Here is a 20,043-nt window from a genome sequence, read left to right on the forward strand (position 1 = left end):
CGATATACGACGATCGGAATAAAGCTGCTCCAGCTAATCCTAATCTTGAGTCCACAGCGCTAACAATGCCACCATACTAAAGATTAGATAAGGAGTGTTACACCGCACCCCACCTGAAACAGGCAACCGAGCTTCCCGTGTTACCAGCCATGCGAACATTTTGCTTTTAAATATTTGCGCAATCACTTAAAGAGTATTCTAATTACTAAATACTGAATTAACGTAAGCCATAAAATCGATGTCGAGACATGGTCACTAACATAGGCCTTATAAGAAAGCTCAGAGTCACTCAGCGGGCGATGGAGAGAGCTATGCTTGGCGTTTCTCCATCAAATCAATAAATGAGGAGATCCGCAGGAGACCAGAATGACTGACATAGCTAAACAATTGCGAAGCTGAAGTGGCAATGGGCAGGGCACATAGTCCGTATACACGATAGATGTTGGGGTCCCCATGTGCTAGAATGGCGACCTCGCACCGAAAAGCACAGCGTTGGTAGCACCCGTAATAGGTTGTTAGACAACATCAAACAAGTCGCAGGGAGCCGCTGGATGCAAGTGGCACAAGACCGTGGCGTGTGGAAGTCCCTACAAGAGACCACCGTCTTTCTGAATATCTCACTCCATCGCCCGCTGGCATGTGGCCCATAACGACTACCTATGTCTCGGAACCATTTATAATATCACTGGCAACGCACTATTTGGCCTTCATGCACACAATGCTTAAGTAGGGATTATAATAACCCCAGCTAAAAATATGATGATTGAAATTATTCTTTACATAAATTAAGTAGGTACCTACCTACTATGAGTTAATATGAGTAGTAAGTAGTTACGGAGTTTAAAGAATAAGATATAAGATCACACAAGCGACGCTTGTTATGAATATTACTTATTAATGTAAATTGTGTTTTAACTACCCCATGTACCTACCTACCTACTCTACTTGAACGACGAAAAACATTATTTCCATTTAGGGTTGCCATTGTTTTCGATTTCTCCGGATTAGTCCTATTCGCCATGAGGAAAAGTGGGCGGGTCAAAAATCACAGTAAACTACCTCAACTCAAACAACAAATTTGCAAACGAATTCTAACATAAAGTCACAAACAAGTCGGACGGTTCTTTGTTCATTTCCCGTTTATACTTAATGATAGATTTACGCACAGTTTACGTTGCCCTGAAAAGTTACACTAGGGCCTCTGTATTCTTTGTACAAATCTACATTTGTGCTTAGTTTTTATGGCCACCCTACAGCTTACCCTAAAAAAAGCCAAAGTGAACTGCGAAGTGGGGTTTCGAATTCTAAATTCCGGGGTTTACGAATTTCCTTGGCTTTGATTTGTGATTTTGTTGATGGCAACCTTATTATTCGAAAGCCCAAAGAAAACAGAGTAAGTAGCAACTAAGATAACTCATAATAAGAGTTACTTATAAAATATAACTAAGTCAAAATAGGTTTTGTAGCTCCACAATATGACGAATTTCGTAATATTATAACCTGGGATTTTATGTGCAGCCCTATTGTGTGGTAATCGAGATGGCAGTAGTAAGTCAGAAAAGTCGGTTTCCAGAAAACGGTGCTTAAAGTTCCGTTCTAACGTTTTGTATTTGTGAAAAAACCAGCCAAGTGCGAGTCAGACTCGCGCAACGAGGGTTTCCGTACTAGTCGTATTTTTTCGACATTTTGTTCGATAATTCAAAACTATGATGCATAAAAATAAATAAAAATCTGTTTTAGAATGCACAGGTGAAGTCCTTTCATATTATGATAACCCACTTGATATAGTTCTTCGAAAATTGAAAATACTTATTTTTAGTTCATGACCACAATTTACCAGACCAGCGATATTCGACTTACGGACTACTAAGTTTTGTAGGATTTCAAGATATTATGTTTTCTATGATATCATACATAGTACATTTAAAACGTTTATACGTAGGTTGGCACTTGCCGTAAGACTCCAGTAGATTGGGCCAATGTGTACTGGAGACTGAAATAACAAAATATGGCAAGCCACAACTGACATAACTCATAATAAGAGCTACTTATTATATAAATGCCGACATAAATATTTTATATTCATGAGTAACTCGAGACGTCTATGTCGTGATTCTACATTCCACTTGTTTGCCTGCTTGCTTCTAAGAATGTTACGATCAAGACCGCATTTTATCAGGTCCCGTTATCCTTATGGTACATAGAAAATGATTACACATTACATAACAACGCCCTTATTCGCAACGACGACGTAGGAGAGTTTATTCGTAGAGCGCTTCATACAAACGTAGTTTGGTTCTCATTTGAATATTAACTAGTTAAACTGAAACCTGTATAAGCTAAGTAAGCTGTGATAGCATAGAGGTTAGGACGTCCGCCTTCTAATCGGAGGTCGGGGGTTCGATCCCGGGCACGCACCTCTAACTTTTCAGAGTTATGTGCATTTTTAAGTAATTAAAATATCACTTGCTTTAACGGTGCAGGAAAACATCGTGAGGAAACCTGCATGCCTGAGAGTTCTCCATAATGTTCTCAAAGGTGTGTGAAGTCTGCCAATCCGCACTTGGCCAGCGTGGTAGACTATGGCTACAACCCTTCTCACTCTGAGAGGAGACCCGTGCTCTATAGTGAGCCGGCGATGGGTTGATCATGATGATGATGAATCACTACCCATATTATAAATGCGAAAGTGTGTTTGTTTGTTGGTTTATTGATTTGTTGGTTTTTCCTTCAATCACGTAGCAACAGAGCAACAGATCGATGTGATAGTTAAAGACCTGGAGAGTGGACAACAACGGCTACTTTTATCCTGGATAATCAAAGACTTCCTACGGGATTTAAAAAACTAAACCCACGCGAACGAAGTCGAAAGCATTAACTATTGATTTATAAAATACCAAACCTATTAGTTACTTACCTAAGATATAACGATGTTTCAGCGGAATTTTACTTATTATATGGAAGAGAAAGTCGTAAAAAATTTATATCGCATGTGCATTAATTTATTGAATCATACACTTGGTACACGTGCGAAGTTTTAAAACAATTTTCACATGAGAAAAGGCGCTTTCAAATGTTGGTGACCTTTTTTTGGCTTCAAATTTCAACTTTTCCTTTTCTTTGTAGAGCTTCCTTGACGTCTTTGCTTTTTGTGCAATAAGTAAGAAAATCTTTTTGTGTGGTTTTACGGTCTAATAATTACTTAAACAAAATATGTTCTTTTTCCTACCTATATTAATTAGTGTTTTACCTAGATGTAGTATAGTGATTAAGTAAGAAAATCTTATTGCATGTCACATACTTACGCGTATACCTATACTAGCTGATGCCCGCGACTTCGTACGCGTGGATTTAGGTTTTTAAAAATCCCGTGGGAACTTTTTCATTTTAAAGGATAAAAAGTAGCATATTTCACTCTCCAGGTTTTTAACTATATACCCATGCAAAAAATCACGTCAATCGGTTGCTCCGTTGCGACGTGATATAAGGACAAACCAACAAACAAACACAATTAATGCGGAGCTTTTACGGATGCGGATTTCCCTGCAAAGAAAGTGAGCTGGGAAATTTGTAGTTTTCTTTTTAAAAACAAAATGTATTAGGTAACTAGGTAGGTAAGGTACGTCGTAGGTACAGTACGCGCCTAAAAGTGATGAACATCGATCTTTAGAAGGAGACAGCAGATTTGTAGAGCACTGTCTCGTTCGTTGAGAACGACAAAGCGTCATATGGTATGAGTGACAGAGACAACGCTCTACAAAGGTGAAATGTCATTCTAAACGCCGATGTTCATCACTTTCGGCCGCTTACTGTATTTATATGTCTGCAGTTTCTCCATTACTCCCAACAAGTATTACGAAATTGCGATTGGAATTAATGCGCCGCTTGCCTCAACATCCAATCTTTTTTGTTCCCCTCCCCTTCTACTAATGCCAATAATGGGCTTACTGTATCGGATTCGAGCTAAATGGACGATGTTTGGCGATATGTCTTTTCTGTTTATTTTAACTGGTAGCTCGCGTAGCTAACGACCGGTTCTGGACTTCATTTTCCGATTCATCCGTATCCATAATCCATATCAGTCCGAGCTTAGACTCAAATGTAACTATAGTTGGTTTAACATCTTTGATATAACCAATTGGAACAAAATTATATAATATCCCTTAGGTCCGCCGCATACTTAGTGGAATATAGAGTTGAGGCACACCGCACAGAATTTTTTTCCGATATCTTTATACCGACTTCTTAAACTCAGTAAGTAGGTATGTAGGTGACTTACGATTGAAATTGATATGAAAACAAAATGATATATATAACGATGCTATTGCCAAAGTAAATTAAGCTTAGTTTTGCTTTTTATCAAAGAAGACGCTGCACTCCTCTAGTTCACTCTTGACTCCACGTAAAAGATGTTTGACGCGACCTAGTCTCCTCCTTGTTTTGTTTTAATTAAACCAATTTCAACTGTATGTAAAAGTACATAAAGCCGAGTTTAAGTTTGTCAATGAAAAAGACTCCATGAAAAAGATTGTGCAGTGCTTTTGCAGACTCTATATCAAGTTAACCGATGTCGATCTATTACACCAACGCGCAACGGCGCAGCGGCTCCGTCCAATGCTCACCTTGGGTAACTACGTTTATGCATTAGCGCAGGCACAGAATAAGTAATAGTATGTTATTACCTACCAGAGGTTCGACGAAGCCATCTAGACAAAGCAATCGTGCAGCAAGGGAGCGACCCGAGACGACCCCAGTAATTCCGGAACATGTATGGCAGAGTCATAGCAAAGTCGTTGTAGTCTTCATTTACCACGAGATCAAAGGCGTCGGAGTACTGTGTCTGTCTCTCTTTAAAGTCTATACGCACGGTCGATAGTTGCCTAGCTATTTAGTCGCGACGGGCAATTCAAGAATCTGTAATTTATAAGGAAGTCGCCGTGTCTATGCGCTCGGAGTCGTCGAAACTCGGTGCGTATAGACTCGGCAACTTCCATACTAATCACAGATTCTAATGGTCTCCGTCGACCAAGTTGCCGGGCAACTAGTCGACCGTGCGTATAGGCTCATAGAGCTAGCGTGCTCCACGGTAAATTTCCGTACGTTTTTTTCCCGCAAAATCTGTGAGCTATATAACTACATAGAGGCGCGCACACTGCGGAATTAATTCCACACCGGATTTTGATAGATTAAAATTCAAATTTGCGGAATTTAAAACGCACCGCAACTCACCGCACCGAGGCCGGCCGGTAAGCGCTAGCTCTAATACTGCGGCGCCGCGCCCCAAAGCTTCGTGGCAGAGCCTGCATACAACTGTCTTGAAGCTTTAGGTTGAACATATTGTCAGTTCAATCCACAGTGTCCAGTTACCTAGTTACTCCGGTTTTAATTTTAATAGTGATCGTAAAAGTTTCATTGACATTCGTAGTTAGCCCAACCGCCATGTTATCGAGGTGAGCTTTTATGACGCATGGCATTAGTGCGGGTGAGGAGTGAGGTGTCTGTGAGACTGCGTGGTAATAAGTAGCCACCATACACCCCAACCCCTAATTTGCGTTGCTTAGGATACTGGAGAAGCTATGTGCTTTCGAATTCTAATTAATAAATTGACGACACGATGTTAACGCTATTAAAACAGGCAATTTTTATTACGTTTCTAGCAGAGGCCCGCGACTTCGTCGCGCGTGGAATTAGGTTTTTTGAAAATCCCGTGAAAACTCTTTGATTTTCCGGGATAGCCTTATGTCACTCTCCAGGTCTTTATCTATACCCATGCAAAAAATCACGTCAATCCGTTGCACCGTTGCGACGTGATTGAAGGACAAATCAACAAACCAACAAACGAACACACTTTCACATTTATTATAAGGGTAGGTACTGATTTTTAAATAGGTATAATTATTTTAATCAGTTGAGGTAGGAATATTAGATTGGGACGGATAAAGAACATTATACCTAACTAATATGATGAGATGTCACATAACTCAGGATGAATACGGAATAACCCGTTATTTTGTATTATGTGTTTAGCACTTCCAGTAGGCATTAGTTAATTGCACGGTGTATTCTTTATGAGCGCGAATTCGCTAACACACTTCTGTGCAGTTTGGCGAGACAAACTAAGTGGTATTGGTTGTAAAAATAAATAAATAAAATTAAAAAGGAACTAAATTAACTGCTCCGATTTTAATTTTAAACGTCATCGTAAAAGTTTCATTGACATTCGTCATTAGCCTGATCGTCGTGTTATCAAGGTGAGCTTTTATGACGCGTGGTATTAGTGCGGTGGCGGTGGCCGGTGAGGCTCGAGGTGTCTGTGAGACTGGCGGTAAAGCCAACTCTACACTTGCACCACAACAGTCCGCGAACGATAGTTTCGCGACTTCACGGCGCGCGGCGTTCCCCGTGCGATGTCTGAAAAAGGACTACGAAGTACGAACTAAGGGCGATTGTGCTCATCCGTGATATAAAAATACAAATCGAATGTACCTACAGAAAGCGGCCGAAGGTAATGTACATCGGCCTTTAGAATGACGTTTCGGTTTTGTAGAGCGTTGTCTCTGTCACTCATACCTATATATGACGTTTTGTCGGTCTCAACGACCGAGACAGTACTCTAAAAATCTGCTATCTCCTTCTAAAGGTCGATGTACATTACTTTCGGCCGCGTACCGTACGTATTTGTATGAATTGCATGACGGCGACTTCGAAGAATCATGGGTACGAACTGAATACGGATGAGTGCACAAACGCCCTAAGGTGAAATATATAGAATGAACTCCTGACTTTGCCCGGACTTAAGACACTGATAAAACGAGTCAACGGTATATCGCCGACATAAATCGGTGTCGTTTTAACTGAAACTTAAGGAGCAAAGTCAAAGTAGGTATGCTGTATAGACCTCAGCCTGGGACTTTGTAGGGCAACATATTTTTCGCGTAGAGATCACTCGCGAATCGCGGGCCAGATCCACAGCTTCGACACGGGTGTATAATGGAGCGGGCCTAATAATAATAAGTAGCCAGCAGTCACTACCCCTCGACACGGCGGCCCCCACCCCGCGGCCGCACGCGCCACGTCACCACACAAAAGCCATCTTAACTCCAAACCGGTCCTCGCTATCGCCTACTTTAATTTAAACCTATTGAATGAAATATAAATGTGACCCAATTCAACCTTTAATAAGTAGGTACGTTTTTTCAATGTCAAACTAGCCCTTGACTATGATATCAATTTAGAAATAGAAAGATTTTTTATTCAATTAAACTTTTACAAGTTCAGAATGCCCTTCCTACCGAAAAGAACCAGCAAAAAAAACCCGACAGTTGCTGTTTTAAAAATATTCAATTTACAATATTATTATGCCATTTATATTAGTTAGGTATCCCGCGAGCTGCTAGTCAATTCCATGCTCTTTTATCATTTACATAATCTTCGATTGTAATAATATAATGTATGTATGTAGTCTATAATTGATTGTAGAATTTTAGTATAAGCAGTCTGTTTGAAGCAAGCTAATCTGGAAGGGATAAATGTTACATATTTATTAAATTGTATGATGCGCTATAAAAAGTAAAAATCGATTAGGGATGTAATAAAACTGTAATGATCCATGTCCCTTCCAGATTAGCATGCTTCCATCTCAGACTGTATTTCCAGTTACAATTTATAGATCCATTCGAGGGCTTCCTAGTAACTTGTTAAATATATCAAACAGGGCTATTCATCTCATTTGTATATATAATAAAGTAATGCTTGTATATAATAAAGGACGGCGTCGGGCGTTGATGTTCGATGCGGCCACGTTGCGTCGCCGCGCAGGGCACGCTTTTGTCATAGGCACATAGACGCCGCCTGTGGTTGACCTCTTATGAATGTGTAAATGTACCTGGTAGTCTGGTACAACGCGATCTATTCTAGTGACACCTATATAATATGTAACAATAAAATAATGTCATGGACAAATTGTACTAATACCTACTCTATGATTACTTCCCTGCCGCAGTGGTAAGCCTTGTGGTCTTATAAGTTAGAGGTCCCGGGTTCGATTGCCGGCAGTGGCAATTTGTAAATTTATAATTTCTAAATTGTCTGTGGTTTGGTCTGACCTGAGGCTTCGGCCGTAGCTATTTAACAGTCCACCGATAAAGTTGTAATTCCAAGCCGTTGCAATTAACCGTTCTGGTAGAAACCAATAAGAGGTAATGGGCTTCATAAAACCTGCTATATCACTTCTTTTTTATTTATTTATTTATTAATTACTCTCTTGTAAATTCTTTCACACTTTATTTTATTAAGTTGAACAGTGATATGAAATTCCGCTAGCCCACAGGCTCTCATCCATAAATAAACACACTTCCGTTCTTATAACAAGTCATCTGAGTCGGTTTATTCTAATTTACAGTAGCGATGGAGGAGGAATCTTCAGAGCTCCCGGGCGGCGACGGCTTGGCGCCGAAGCAGCGGCACCAGGCCAAGCACCGCGAGCTGTTCCTGTCGCGGCACGTGGAGACCCTGCCCGCCACGCACATCCGCGGCAAGTGCACCGTCACACTCCTCAACGAGACAGAGTCGCTGCTCAGCTATCTCAATAAGGATGTGAGTATGTACCGCGCCGCAAAGAGATCACCCGACATTCCAATTGCAATACTATCGGCTTCTTTCATATTTTAGTTCTAACCACTAGCCAAGCTGATTCACAGCCCCATGGTTCTTTTTGTTAAAAATGTAAGCTTCGAGGTACATTTTATTATTTTTGGCGTTGCTTTTTTACTATTGTAGTTTTTGCGTACGTACATTCACCACAAGTGTACCGTCACACTCCTCAACAAGACACGAGTCGCTGCTCAGCTATCTCAATAAGGATGTGAGTATGTACCGCGCCGCAAAGAGATCACCAGACATTCCATTTGCAATACTATCAGCTTCTTTCAAGCTTCATACTTTAGTTCTAACTTTTTGTTGACTGGAAGTTTAGAGGTGCATATTGGTATTGCATTATTATTATTGGAATTTTTTGCGTAAGTAGGTACGTACTTTTATCACACGCAAACCGTCACACTCCTCAGCAAGACAGAGTCGCTGCTCAACTTATGTATGTGCCGCCCCATAGAAACCGCATGACATGGACAGTGTCAGCTGCTACCGACACTGTCCATGTCATGCTGAATTTTCTTAACAAATTTTCTTTTTGGCTTTTTTATCGAAGTCTATTTTGCGTATGCCAAACACAGCACGAAGATAGGTAACTAGGTCTTGTTGCGCAAGTGGTGGAATAAATCCTAAAATCATTATTTCAGTTCCTTTGTTTACATTCACCGAACCAGCAGTGCAGATTTCACTTGACGATTCCAAAGCACTTTGTAAATATTTATTTGAATGAAAAGCTTTTCTATTATATCACTACCCATATTATACAGACAGACAGACACTTTCGCATTTACAATAGTTAAAGTATTGATGGATTATATTAAACTTACTAAGGCCCGCGACTTCGTCCGCGTGGAGTTCACAAATTTCGAACCCCTATTTTACCGCCTAGGGGTTGAATTTTCAATAATCCTTTGTTAGCGGATGTCTACGTCATAATAGCTATCTGCATGCCAAATTTCAGCCCGATCCATCCAGTAGTTTGAACTTTGAAGCAGTTTGTTGATAGATCAGTCAGTCAGTCACCTTTTCGTTTTAAATATTTAGACATATTATGGTACGGACTACGGAACCCTCTCAGGACGCGAGTCATACTTGCACTTACTTGTTTTGTTATATCATGACGTGTATATCATGATTTTTTTATGATTTAGTGAAAATAGGTTGAGCTATTAGTTTAGTCCATAGTATATTGAACGTGTCCCAACGTCCGGCCCGAGCCGTGGCTCCAATAATATTCCATCTACGCAACTAATAAGGAAATGAGCATGCACTTGCCGACTATCTCGTATCGCCGTACAGCTTCCTGTTTGCTGTATTAACATGGCCATACAAAGATTGGTATTAATATATTGAATGTGATCGTATTGTTTAACCGCTTTTTGTAGCAAGACTCAAGTAGGTACAGTACGCGGCAGAAAGTAATGTACATCGACCTTTAGATAGCAGATTTGTAGAGCATAGTCTCTGTTGTTGAGACCGACAAAATGTCATATGGGTATGAGCGACAGAGACAACGCTTGACAAAGGCAAAATGTCATTCTAATGGCTGATGTACATTACTTTCTGCCGCGTACTTGTAATTTTAAGGCGTCGTCGATCCCACTGCCAATTCCTGAGTTCCGAGTTCCGAGTTCCACGTTCACTGTTATCTATGTCCATTGCAGATACTTGGACTACTATTTACCCAAAGCTAGTTAACCGTCTCGACAAAACGATGATCTCCAAATGCACTAAGCATAAGGCTAAGGGCCTCAGGTTCAAAAGTGTACAGTCCATCGTTATCAGTGGAATCGAGGTCCTTGGTTATACCAACTGTTTCTGTAATCTCTTAAATCTAGAACTAATCCAAAATTGGGAGGATTTCCTTTTATAGTATTGGACAACATTATATAGATTACATATTTTATTTAATGTTTTGATATCAACGTCAGGCAACTACAGTAGCCGGCAAGAAATATTATACATCGACGTTTAGAATGAGACGGCTTTGTAGAACGTTGTCTCTGTCACTCATATCTATGTGACCTTTTGTCGGGCTCAACGACAGAGACAACGCTCTACGAAATCGCTATATCTTTCTAAAGGTTGATGTACAATATTTCCTGCCGGGTACTGTAGTAGCTTGATATTACCAACCGCAATTTTTTTTTCGAAATATGTAGTGATTGAGTTATTGTTATGTACGAGATTAAAGCTACAGTTACTTCATTTTGCTTTTTACACAATTATGTGTACAATAATATTTAATATAACGACCTAAAAGCAAAACTTAAAATGTGTCCATTTTATTTGTAAAAAACCTCGAAAATGTCTAACTACCTTGTTGGCCAAATTTAATTGCCACAATAAATTGACTATTTAATGTTTTAGTGGACTTAATTTAAATATTCTTACAAAAAATATCCACACATTGTTTGAGACGCTTTCGGTTATGTTTTTTGTACCTATACTGCTCAGCGATATAAATGTTTCACTAGATGGGGCGCTTCATAGTAACATGTTCCAACGAACATCGGTGTCCGCACTCCTTTCAATCGTAATCAGCTTTATTGTCTGTTCCTCGTAACTTGGCGCGTGAGTAATATGTTGGCACCATTGCAAATCACACAATAATAAACCTTAAGTTCTTAGGAATAAAGAGACAAAGCAATGGTGCCAACATAGTACTCACGCGTCAAGTTACGATGAACGGACAGTAGACGCAGTCTGTTTCTACAAACATAGATAAATTAAGAACAGACTATAGGTACTAAAGCTGTAGTAGTAGTACGTCGAACAGCATGTTCCAACGATGTTCCTTGGAACATGCTGTTACTATGAAGTGCCCCATCTAGTGAAACATTTATATCGCTGATTCTGCTTTATGTTAAAATGTAGGTATGATTCATATAGAATATATTAATTCACTATTTTATGTAGACTAATTAATATTATTATGCTACTATGTTAGACAATGAATAACAAGCGTTTTTCTCTTTGTTTCAGGACGCATTTTTTTATTGTTTAGTATTTGATCCTTCACAAAAGACTTTATTAGCAGATAAGGGTGAAATCAGAGTTGGAAGTAGATATCAGACTGAAGTAACTAATTTATTAAAAGAAGGTAAGCAGTTTATTCTTACACTGTCCTTCTCACAAAGTAGTTTATAAAAAAAGTGAACTTTTTGGTAATTGAGGTGGAGTTTTAAGACCTTGTCCAGAAGTGGCGAATTCGCTGCGAATCGTTTCGCGCGAATTCATTCGGCGTTGGCGAGATACTGGGCGCTGTCAAGTCATCGCATCCACACCACAAGCATCACGTAAAGTTGCATGCAGTTTACGCGCGTACTTCAGAGCGAATTCACGTATCCATGGAAATTCAGCGGCACGAAAGCTCGCGCGTTGCTCACTCCTTCTGGATGCAACGTATCCGCGTATACGCGCGGAACGATTGGCGGAGAACCTTCCTGTTCTGGACAAGGTCTTACTTAGGCTAACGTTTTATAGTAACAGGAGTTTAATTTACATAATATCAAACATTCCATTCAGTAAAGTCGTTGGTTAGTAAATCAGCTTAGACTTGTCCTGACTGGGCCATACCTACTGTCGCGGGCTGTTCTTTGAGAATGTCCATATAATGATAAGGGTTACTTGGTGCTTATACACAGGGTATACATACAACTTACAAGCGCATAACTCGAATACTATTGAAACATACTAAGGCTGAGATCTATAGAGCGCACTTTGACTTTGCCCAGGCTTAAGATTGAGTTAAAACGAGACAGATTTATGTGAGAGATATACATCTGTCTCGTTTTACCTCTGTCTGAAGTTTAAGCAAAGTCAGAGTGCACTCTATAGATTTCACCCTTAGTGTGCCTGGTTCTTTGACATGAAAAGGCACTGTGCAACGTTATATTACGCTGCGTATAGCGTACGTAGCGTATATGCATTGCATATTAGTGATGTACACACCAAGGACCCTCTACTTTTATGCTAAACTAAGTAAGCTATTCTTGAAAGGTTTAGGTTACCATTCAGACGACGGCATTCAGATGCATTGCATTACAGTGCGACAAGGCTATCTTGGCGCGCGGCGAAAATCGGACCTAACGTTGCCGTCAAGTGTCCCCTTTGTTCTTGTTTGAATATTCTAAGCCTTTGTTCTCCAACAGCGCCCCCTGTCAATGTCATTGAAGTGCCAAGAGAGCCTTGTCGCACTGTAAAGTTTAATATGACACATGTTGTCTGAATGGTCCCCTAAAGAAGCCCCCATCTTGACCATGAATTTTAGTGTAATAGTTCTCTTTCAGTTTGTCTATATCCACGCTGCTTTTGCCTATTTGCACTCGAGACTTCTGACCAGTGACGTAACATTTGCAGGCGAGGAGGACACGCGCAAGAGCTCCGAGCTGGAAACGCTAGTATGGACTCCGGCGCACGGGCTGTCGGACCGGCAGATCGACCAGTTCCTGGTAGTGGCGCGGTCGGTGGGCACGTTCGCGCGCGCGCTCGACTGCTCCTCCAGCGTCAAGCAACCCAGCCTGCACATGTCGGCCGCCGCCGCCAGCAGGGACATCACACTTGTACGAACATTTTCTTATATATTAACTAGCTGATGCCCGCGACTTTGTTCGCGTGGATCTAGTGTTTTGAAATTCCGCAGAAATGATAAAAGTAGCCTATGTCACTCTCCAGGTCTTTTACTATATCCGTATAAAAACTCACACCAATCTTGTTTATCTAATCCCAAGTTTGAGTCTTTGATTGGATCAAAAAGGTATCAGATTTAGTTTCAAGAAATTTTCAGTAGCAACCTGAGGCTGGGAAGTTGGCGATGACCCTAGGGAACCTGCAGGGAGCAAGCTAAACCGTCACACCGTTACTTTACATCTCAATGTAATTAGAATTTGACAGTCAAAAGTTTCTTGATATAAGTCATGCATTTGAGCGCTAGTTGTAGATGACGAACGTGAGCTTTCAAACAAGGCAGTTAAGGTCCATTTTACGTTGGCTAGACGTCCTCCCTGTACCTAGAGTCATCTAGTAGTAAATATACCCTTACGTGTTGCAGTTCCACGCGATGGACACGCTGCACAAGTCGGGCTACAGCATAGAGGCGGCGCTGTCGTCGCTGGTGCCCGCGTCGGGGCCCGTGCTGTGCCGCGACGAGATGGAGGAGTGGTCCGCCTCCGAGGCCAACCTCTTCGAGGAGTCGCTCGACAAATACGGCAAGGACTTCGCCGACATTAGAAAGGACTTTGTAAGTATTCCTGAACCAACCATAACTATCCTTTTTCACATTTGAAAATGGCGCTATACAGCCGGCACATTTTTTTTTTTCAAAAAATATCCAGTGTCACTTGAGAATTGAGATGATATAAGGATTCTAACGATACCCCATGCATCTGAAATTTCTAGATTAAGGTCAAAATTGTGTATGTGTTTAGCTGTTTGTTTTTTGAATTAAAAAAATAAATTGTACACTGAACTGTACAAACTGGGCCGTCCTTTAGAGCTCGGGCGTCCGATAGAATTCTGGTCTGCAGGATGTTTTTGTCAGCCGAGCACGCTCGTATGAGCAAACGACTGTGCACACCTACCTGTCGCAGCTGCCAGCCGCGGCTTACGAACACATCCTTTGTTTCCAGTCCATTCCATTGTCAGTTGTTGGATTGGATTTGTAAGATATAGTGGTGATAATTATTATTTATATTTTATATTTTATCACATCACCTGTCCTTAATCTGATTGTTCTGATAGACACGCCTCCGCTTCAATGGAAACGCACCCGAATGATCTAGCATAACGTTTGGTTGTCGCATTGCAGTTGCCATGGAAGACGCTAAAGAATCTAGTGGAGTACTACTACATGTGGAAGACGACGGACCGCTACGTACAGCAGAAGCGCGTGAAGGCGGTAGAGGCCGAGTCCAAGCTGAAGCAAGTGTACATTCCCAACTAGTGAGTGTTTGTACCACCACACATATCTATCTATGTCACTCTTACTTTGCCATTTTGTTTTACTGCTCATTGCTACAGCGTAAGTTCATGATACAACATACAAGTTACGATAACTTGTCAAGTACCGAAATTCGCTTGAAGTCGAACGCCTTTAGCTCACCAACACACCGGCACACGTATATATGTCATAGGCATAATGGTGTGAATCGTATGTGTTCTAAAAACGTTGGTGTCGCTGCAATAACTTTGAAAAAAAATTGCACCATTTAAGCCACAAAAGGTTGCTGGCAATTTTAATGTTTAGCCTCCAAAATTATTGACAGCTTGACAGAAATTCTAACCTCTTTTGTTGCTTGTAAACCGAGAATAGCAAAAAAAATTGGCTGTTTGAGCCACAAAAGATTTAATTTATTTTTTGATTTTTATTTTTCATGTACCGAAATTGAAGTTAGCAGTTAGCACAGAAAAAGGCGAACGCTTTTTATTAGAACCGTTTCGATATCTTGTGATTAAATGGTCTCACTGATGGTTGTGTTTGCAGCAATAAGCCCAACCCGGCTCTGATAAACAGCACGCCCAACGCGGCGAACAAAGGCGCCGTGCTCAACGGCGGCACCAACGGCACGGCGGCCGTCTCACCCAGTCTCTGCGCTTCATGCCAAGGTACGATATGTCAACCGATCGCCCGCGCACTACTGAGAACTGCACCTCGATTGCGCGAAACCTGCATCAATCATTATTACAATCTCAATTGTTGTGATTGGTTGAATTTGTGGGATTCTTGTTGCAACAATGCAATGTAGACAATAGTGAGCGAGAGTCAACCAATCAGAGGTGATTGCGATCGTGACATTGTAGCTGTCATTCTCCCGCAATCGCGCAGCTGAGTGGCATCAAAATGTAAAAACCGCCAAATAAACTTATATAGTGTTAGAACTTTTGAATTTAAATAATTATTAGTTACTTGATTATGATGTCTCAATAGTGATAAAAGAACTTTTTTTATTTCAGTGACGAACTCAAACCAGTGGTATTCATGGGGTCCGCAGCATTTACAATACAGATTGTGTGGCACATGTTGGCAATATTGGAAAAAATATGGGGGATTAAAGGTAAGACCAACTTTTTCAATTTAGATTTTAACGCAAATTCTACTCAGACTCTTCATATTTAGTTACGCTCAGCATCAGTGCTATTGTAGTTTGTTATAGGGACGCTATTTGTTTCCAGACGGCAGACGTGTTCGGCGAGAGTGAAGCGGAGGTGGTGCGGAGCGCGCGCGCCGAGGGCGAGGAGACCGCGCTGTCGGTGTCGCACCGTCCGCACCGCTGTACTGTTATAAACTGCGGCAAGGTGAGCCCAACTGCGCGGCCTTGTACATCCCCCACTTGAGCCAAACTGAGGCTCCCTAATCGTTCCTTTGGGCGTCGCAAAATATGGCTCTGCAAAATATGCCTATGTACCTCAGTTTCAGGCGGCTATCTCTATTTTGAATGCTGCTCTTCTTTATTTATCAGCTAAAATATGAGGCTCACTTGGATCAAAGTTTTTTAGTATTAAGTACATCACTAACTATCATGACTATATCATCTTACAAATGAAAAATTTTGACCACTAGTAAGGGTAACATGTTACCTATTCTGAATATTTGACTAATAATATTTTGACTTTGACTTTTTCGGCGGGTCACCTGATGTTAAGTGACTACCGCTGCCCATGCACATTTGCAACACCAGAGGAACCGTCAATGCATTGTCGGAATTAATTACTCCGCCCCCTCAAATATACCCTATATTGAAATCTAGTAGGAACACAGTCGAAGGGAGTTTGTCCCACAGTATGCATGTGCGTGGAAAAAGATCTGGCACAACGGGGACAGTCGAAGTGTACCAGGCACCCAATTTGAAAATGAATACATTTTTATTGGTTTGTGCATATTTGACGTTATTTTTTAAAGCTATACTTAGGGCTTAGAGCAAATGTAGACATATGGCGCGATCTGTACACAAACACATACGAAAGTCAGTGTTGTTGGTCGGCAGGAGTTCAAACTGCGTGCGCACCTCGCGCGGCACGTGGCGACGGCACACGGCGGCGTGGGCGAGGGCGCGCGCCCCGTCATGAAGACGCGAGCCGCCTTCTACCTGCGCGCCTCGCCCTTCACGCGCCTCGCACGCAGGCTGGCGCGCGCGCTGCGCCGCCCAAGGCACTTCGCGCGCTCGCCGTTCTCGCCCATCAACCTGCACCAAGTGAAGCACGAGTGTGAGTACCCCGACGCGCGCACGCCATGTGCAGTGAGTAACGAGCAATAATAACTCGTTTCCATCCAAGGCTGTCACAAATAAATCCGATGCAGGAGCACTCACAATTACAATGCACAGAGAAAAAATTAGAGTGTACACCCAATTACTGACAAACCGGCATACATAAAACCGGAATGTATTAAAGACAATTATTATTTACTAACTGTTGCTCGCGACTTCGTTCGCGTGGTTATAGATTTTTTAAATCCAGTGGGAATCTTGATTTCCGGATACTTTCGCCTTTGTAATATTAGTGTGATGAATGTTCCGCAGGCACGATAGCGATGGCGGGTCTGGGCGGCGCGGAGCTGCGCGGCGCGGGCGCGGCGGGCGTGGCGCGCGTGCGCGGGCCCGTGGGCGCCGTGGCCACGCGCCTAGCGGCCTCGCTGGGCACGGTGGCGCCGCGCGCGCAGGAGTGGCTCACGCTCACGCCGCGCGACCGCATGCCCACGCCCAACCACGTCGCCTTCCCTAAGCCGCCCAAGGCGCCAGGTGAGCGCCGCTACTATACTTACTAATATATAATTTGCACTATACTTTATCATCCAGACTGCTCGGACCGTATGCGACACCTGCATTCGGGTTAACAGACACTTTAACGAAGTTGAAGTTGTTGAAGAAGTTTAGTTATGCCTATTTCGCATTTATAATTTGTAACAAAAATAAAGGAATTTGGATTCAATTATTTTCAATTACTTATTTTTTACTCCAATAACTAGTTTGAATATTGTAACAGACGGCAGCTTGATCTACGAGCGCGTGCTGTCGCGCGCGGAGCAGGAGGCGCGCCGCGCGGAGGCGGCCGCGCCGCCCGCGCCGCTCGCACCGCACGCCGCGCCCGCGCTCAAGCGCCGCGCCTACGACGACATCAACGGACTCGACAGTCAGTATCCACCCCGCGCCCCCCTACACTGACAGCACTATCATCAAAACTTGACATTCAGTCAGTATCCATCCCGCGGCGCATGCGCCACCACACACAGCGCTGATACAGCACGACACCGACACCACACAACACTTACATTGTACAACACTAACACCACACAACACCAACACCGCACAATACCAACACCACTCAACACCAACAATACAACTAACCACACCACCAGCAATACTTGTAACATCATCAGACTCAACAGTTAGTAATCACCCCACGTCCCACCATGCAAAACACTGTCCTAAGACACCGCACAACATCAGCACCAACACCTCACATCACCAACACCAACAACACAATACTAACACCGCTCAACACACGTACCACACACTAACCACACCACCATCAATGCTTGTAACATCATCAAACTCTATCCCACCCACACATCACACACTAATTTTCTATTACCCAATCCAAATGCTATCAGACGAGGTTTGGCGCCTGCTTGGCTGCTTGGCTAACTTTACTCAACTTTGTTATGTTGCCAATATTGTTACATTTGCAAGCGAAGTTACGCCTGTTAGCAATTGAATAAGGTAATGAACAATTTTATTTATTTTATTTTTATTTTTCATGTACCAAAATTGTAGTTACAAAGTAATAATAAATTAAGTTACATTGGAAATGCTTATCAATCATCAATAGTAAAAATAAATCTATATACAGGGTGTATATAGATTTATTCTATAGCGATCTACCAGATCGCTAGAACAAACTTAGCGTTATTGTACTACCAAAACACAATCCAATACCAATAACCATTTGCCTCATTCAGTAGTTTTAGTGATTTATTATTTTTCAAACCCGCAATGTATAGCGTGCAAAACTCGGGTCAATACCCCGCCTACGACGCGGCATTGTTTCCGAGTAGCCTACGTTCGTTGACCTCTAGCGACTGTTTTATTTTGCAATATACCGTAAACTTTTACAAAATTATAGGAATTTTGTTTTGCGTTTTTTGTGTTATAATATCAGTACTATCACCTGTCATCCTATTTGCCAGGGTTCTGGTTACACCCTGTATAATTGACAATTAAAAAGTGTCCAGAATAAATACTTTGAGTTCATACTAACTTAATTTTAGATCTAATGGTTCTGGTACTAACTCTAAGGGTTCACACTGTATATTGAATTTGTAAGAACTTAGTGATAATTGATATGAAAAAGAAACCTACTTAGAAATAATTCTGTTTGAAGAATTAAAATTTCAATGAAACAATATTTGTCTGTTTGTGCTGCTTTCTCTTGCCGGAGTAGCAACAGGTTTGAAGCCACATCTCTATTATTTCAAATAAAACATTTCTATGCAAGTCTATTCATTTCCCAACCCTGCAAATAAAGTAATTGAACAGACTAACTTTAATTTTCTCTATATGGACTGATTAACTAAAATATTTTGCTTTGTTACAAAACCACCGGCGTGAGGTAAAAACCCAGCTCGGTAGGTAAATCGATGTTGTGAATACACTAATGAATGTTTTATTTCACCCTTACACATTGACTGGCGATTCGAGTCGATCGCTTGAGTAGTGCGCGTAGACCCTTGCATCTACTACGATTTTTTATTGAGCTCGTAGACAAAAAAGTTCTGCTGACTTCGGCAGTCCTTCGTCTCGCCCTGTGATTTCGAAGGATTGCTGTCTAGAAGTCATCTCTGGCGATCGACTGTATAAAGTATCTCTTCAAGGCTCTGTTGACTGTTAGTGATAGAAAATACGGCTTCTATCATTATAGTTCTCGCAAGGGCACGAGAGGCTAGTATATTTCCCGACAGTTAAATAGTCGCGTCTGATCTACGATGCAAGTGTGAGCTTGCGCAGGTATTGCTCCACGCGCTCGTGTACTGTGTACGAATGTAGCACTCACACCAATGCTGATGGCGAACGCGGAGGGCGGCGCGGCGCACGGGTTGGTGTCTAAAAAACACTATTGCGACGCGCCTTGCGGCTAACTTCAAGAACGACTATTTAATTGGCGCGGACTATAACATGCATTGAGGCTAATTCTGGTGTAGGTACAGAGATACAGAGGTCCGACGCTTTTGCTCTCGTGGTAAATGTCCCTTCAACATAGGGCCATGTTGCTGTTGTCTAGGCTTGTCTAGACGGCTTCGTCGAACCTCTGTATGTAATAACTAATATGATGTCCTTACTCTGTGACGGAAGTGTACAGTTTCGGCGCGTGAGGCACTGTAGTAAGCGCGTGTGTTGT

General features: G+C 41.9%; 1 protein-coding gene across 3 annotated transcripts in view; it reads left to right on the top strand.

The window, feature by feature from the left end:
* Nucleotides 1-20,043, top strand: part of MTA1-like (metastasis associated 1-like) — a 93,126-nt gene that overhangs the window by 71,278 nt on the left and 1,805 nt on the right. For 2 of the 3 annotated variants that reach the window (XM_069504419.1, XM_034978305.2), the window contains 11 exons: nt 8,402-8,595; nt 11,635-11,752; nt 13,012-13,214; nt 13,703-13,891; nt 14,459-14,592; nt 15,134-15,255; nt 15,604-15,704; nt 15,823-15,945; nt 16,635-16,854; nt 17,169-17,387; nt 17,632-17,778. In XM_069504419.1, coding sequence (XP_069360520.1) covers nt 8,402-8,595; nt 11,635-11,752; nt 13,012-13,214; nt 13,703-13,891; nt 14,459-14,592; nt 15,134-15,255; nt 15,604-15,704; nt 15,823-15,945; nt 16,635-16,854; nt 17,169-17,387; nt 17,632-17,778 — 1,770 coding nt within the window. Of the gene's footprint in view, nt 1-8,401; nt 8,596-8,816; nt 8,864-11,634; nt 11,753-13,011; nt 13,215-13,702; nt 13,892-14,458; nt 14,593-15,133; nt 15,256-15,603; nt 15,705-15,822; nt 15,946-16,634; nt 16,855-17,168; nt 17,388-17,631; nt 17,779-20,043 lie in introns of those variants that run through there. The other variant, XM_069504420.1, reaches the window with a different exon arrangement.

Source organism: Maniola hyperantus, chromosome 18, assembly GCF_902806685.2.
Source record: "Maniola hyperantus chromosome 18, iAphHyp1.2, whole genome shotgun sequence".
In the NCBI taxonomy this organism is placed as follows: domain Eukaryota; kingdom Metazoa; phylum Arthropoda; class Insecta; order Lepidoptera; family Nymphalidae; genus Maniola; species Maniola hyperantus.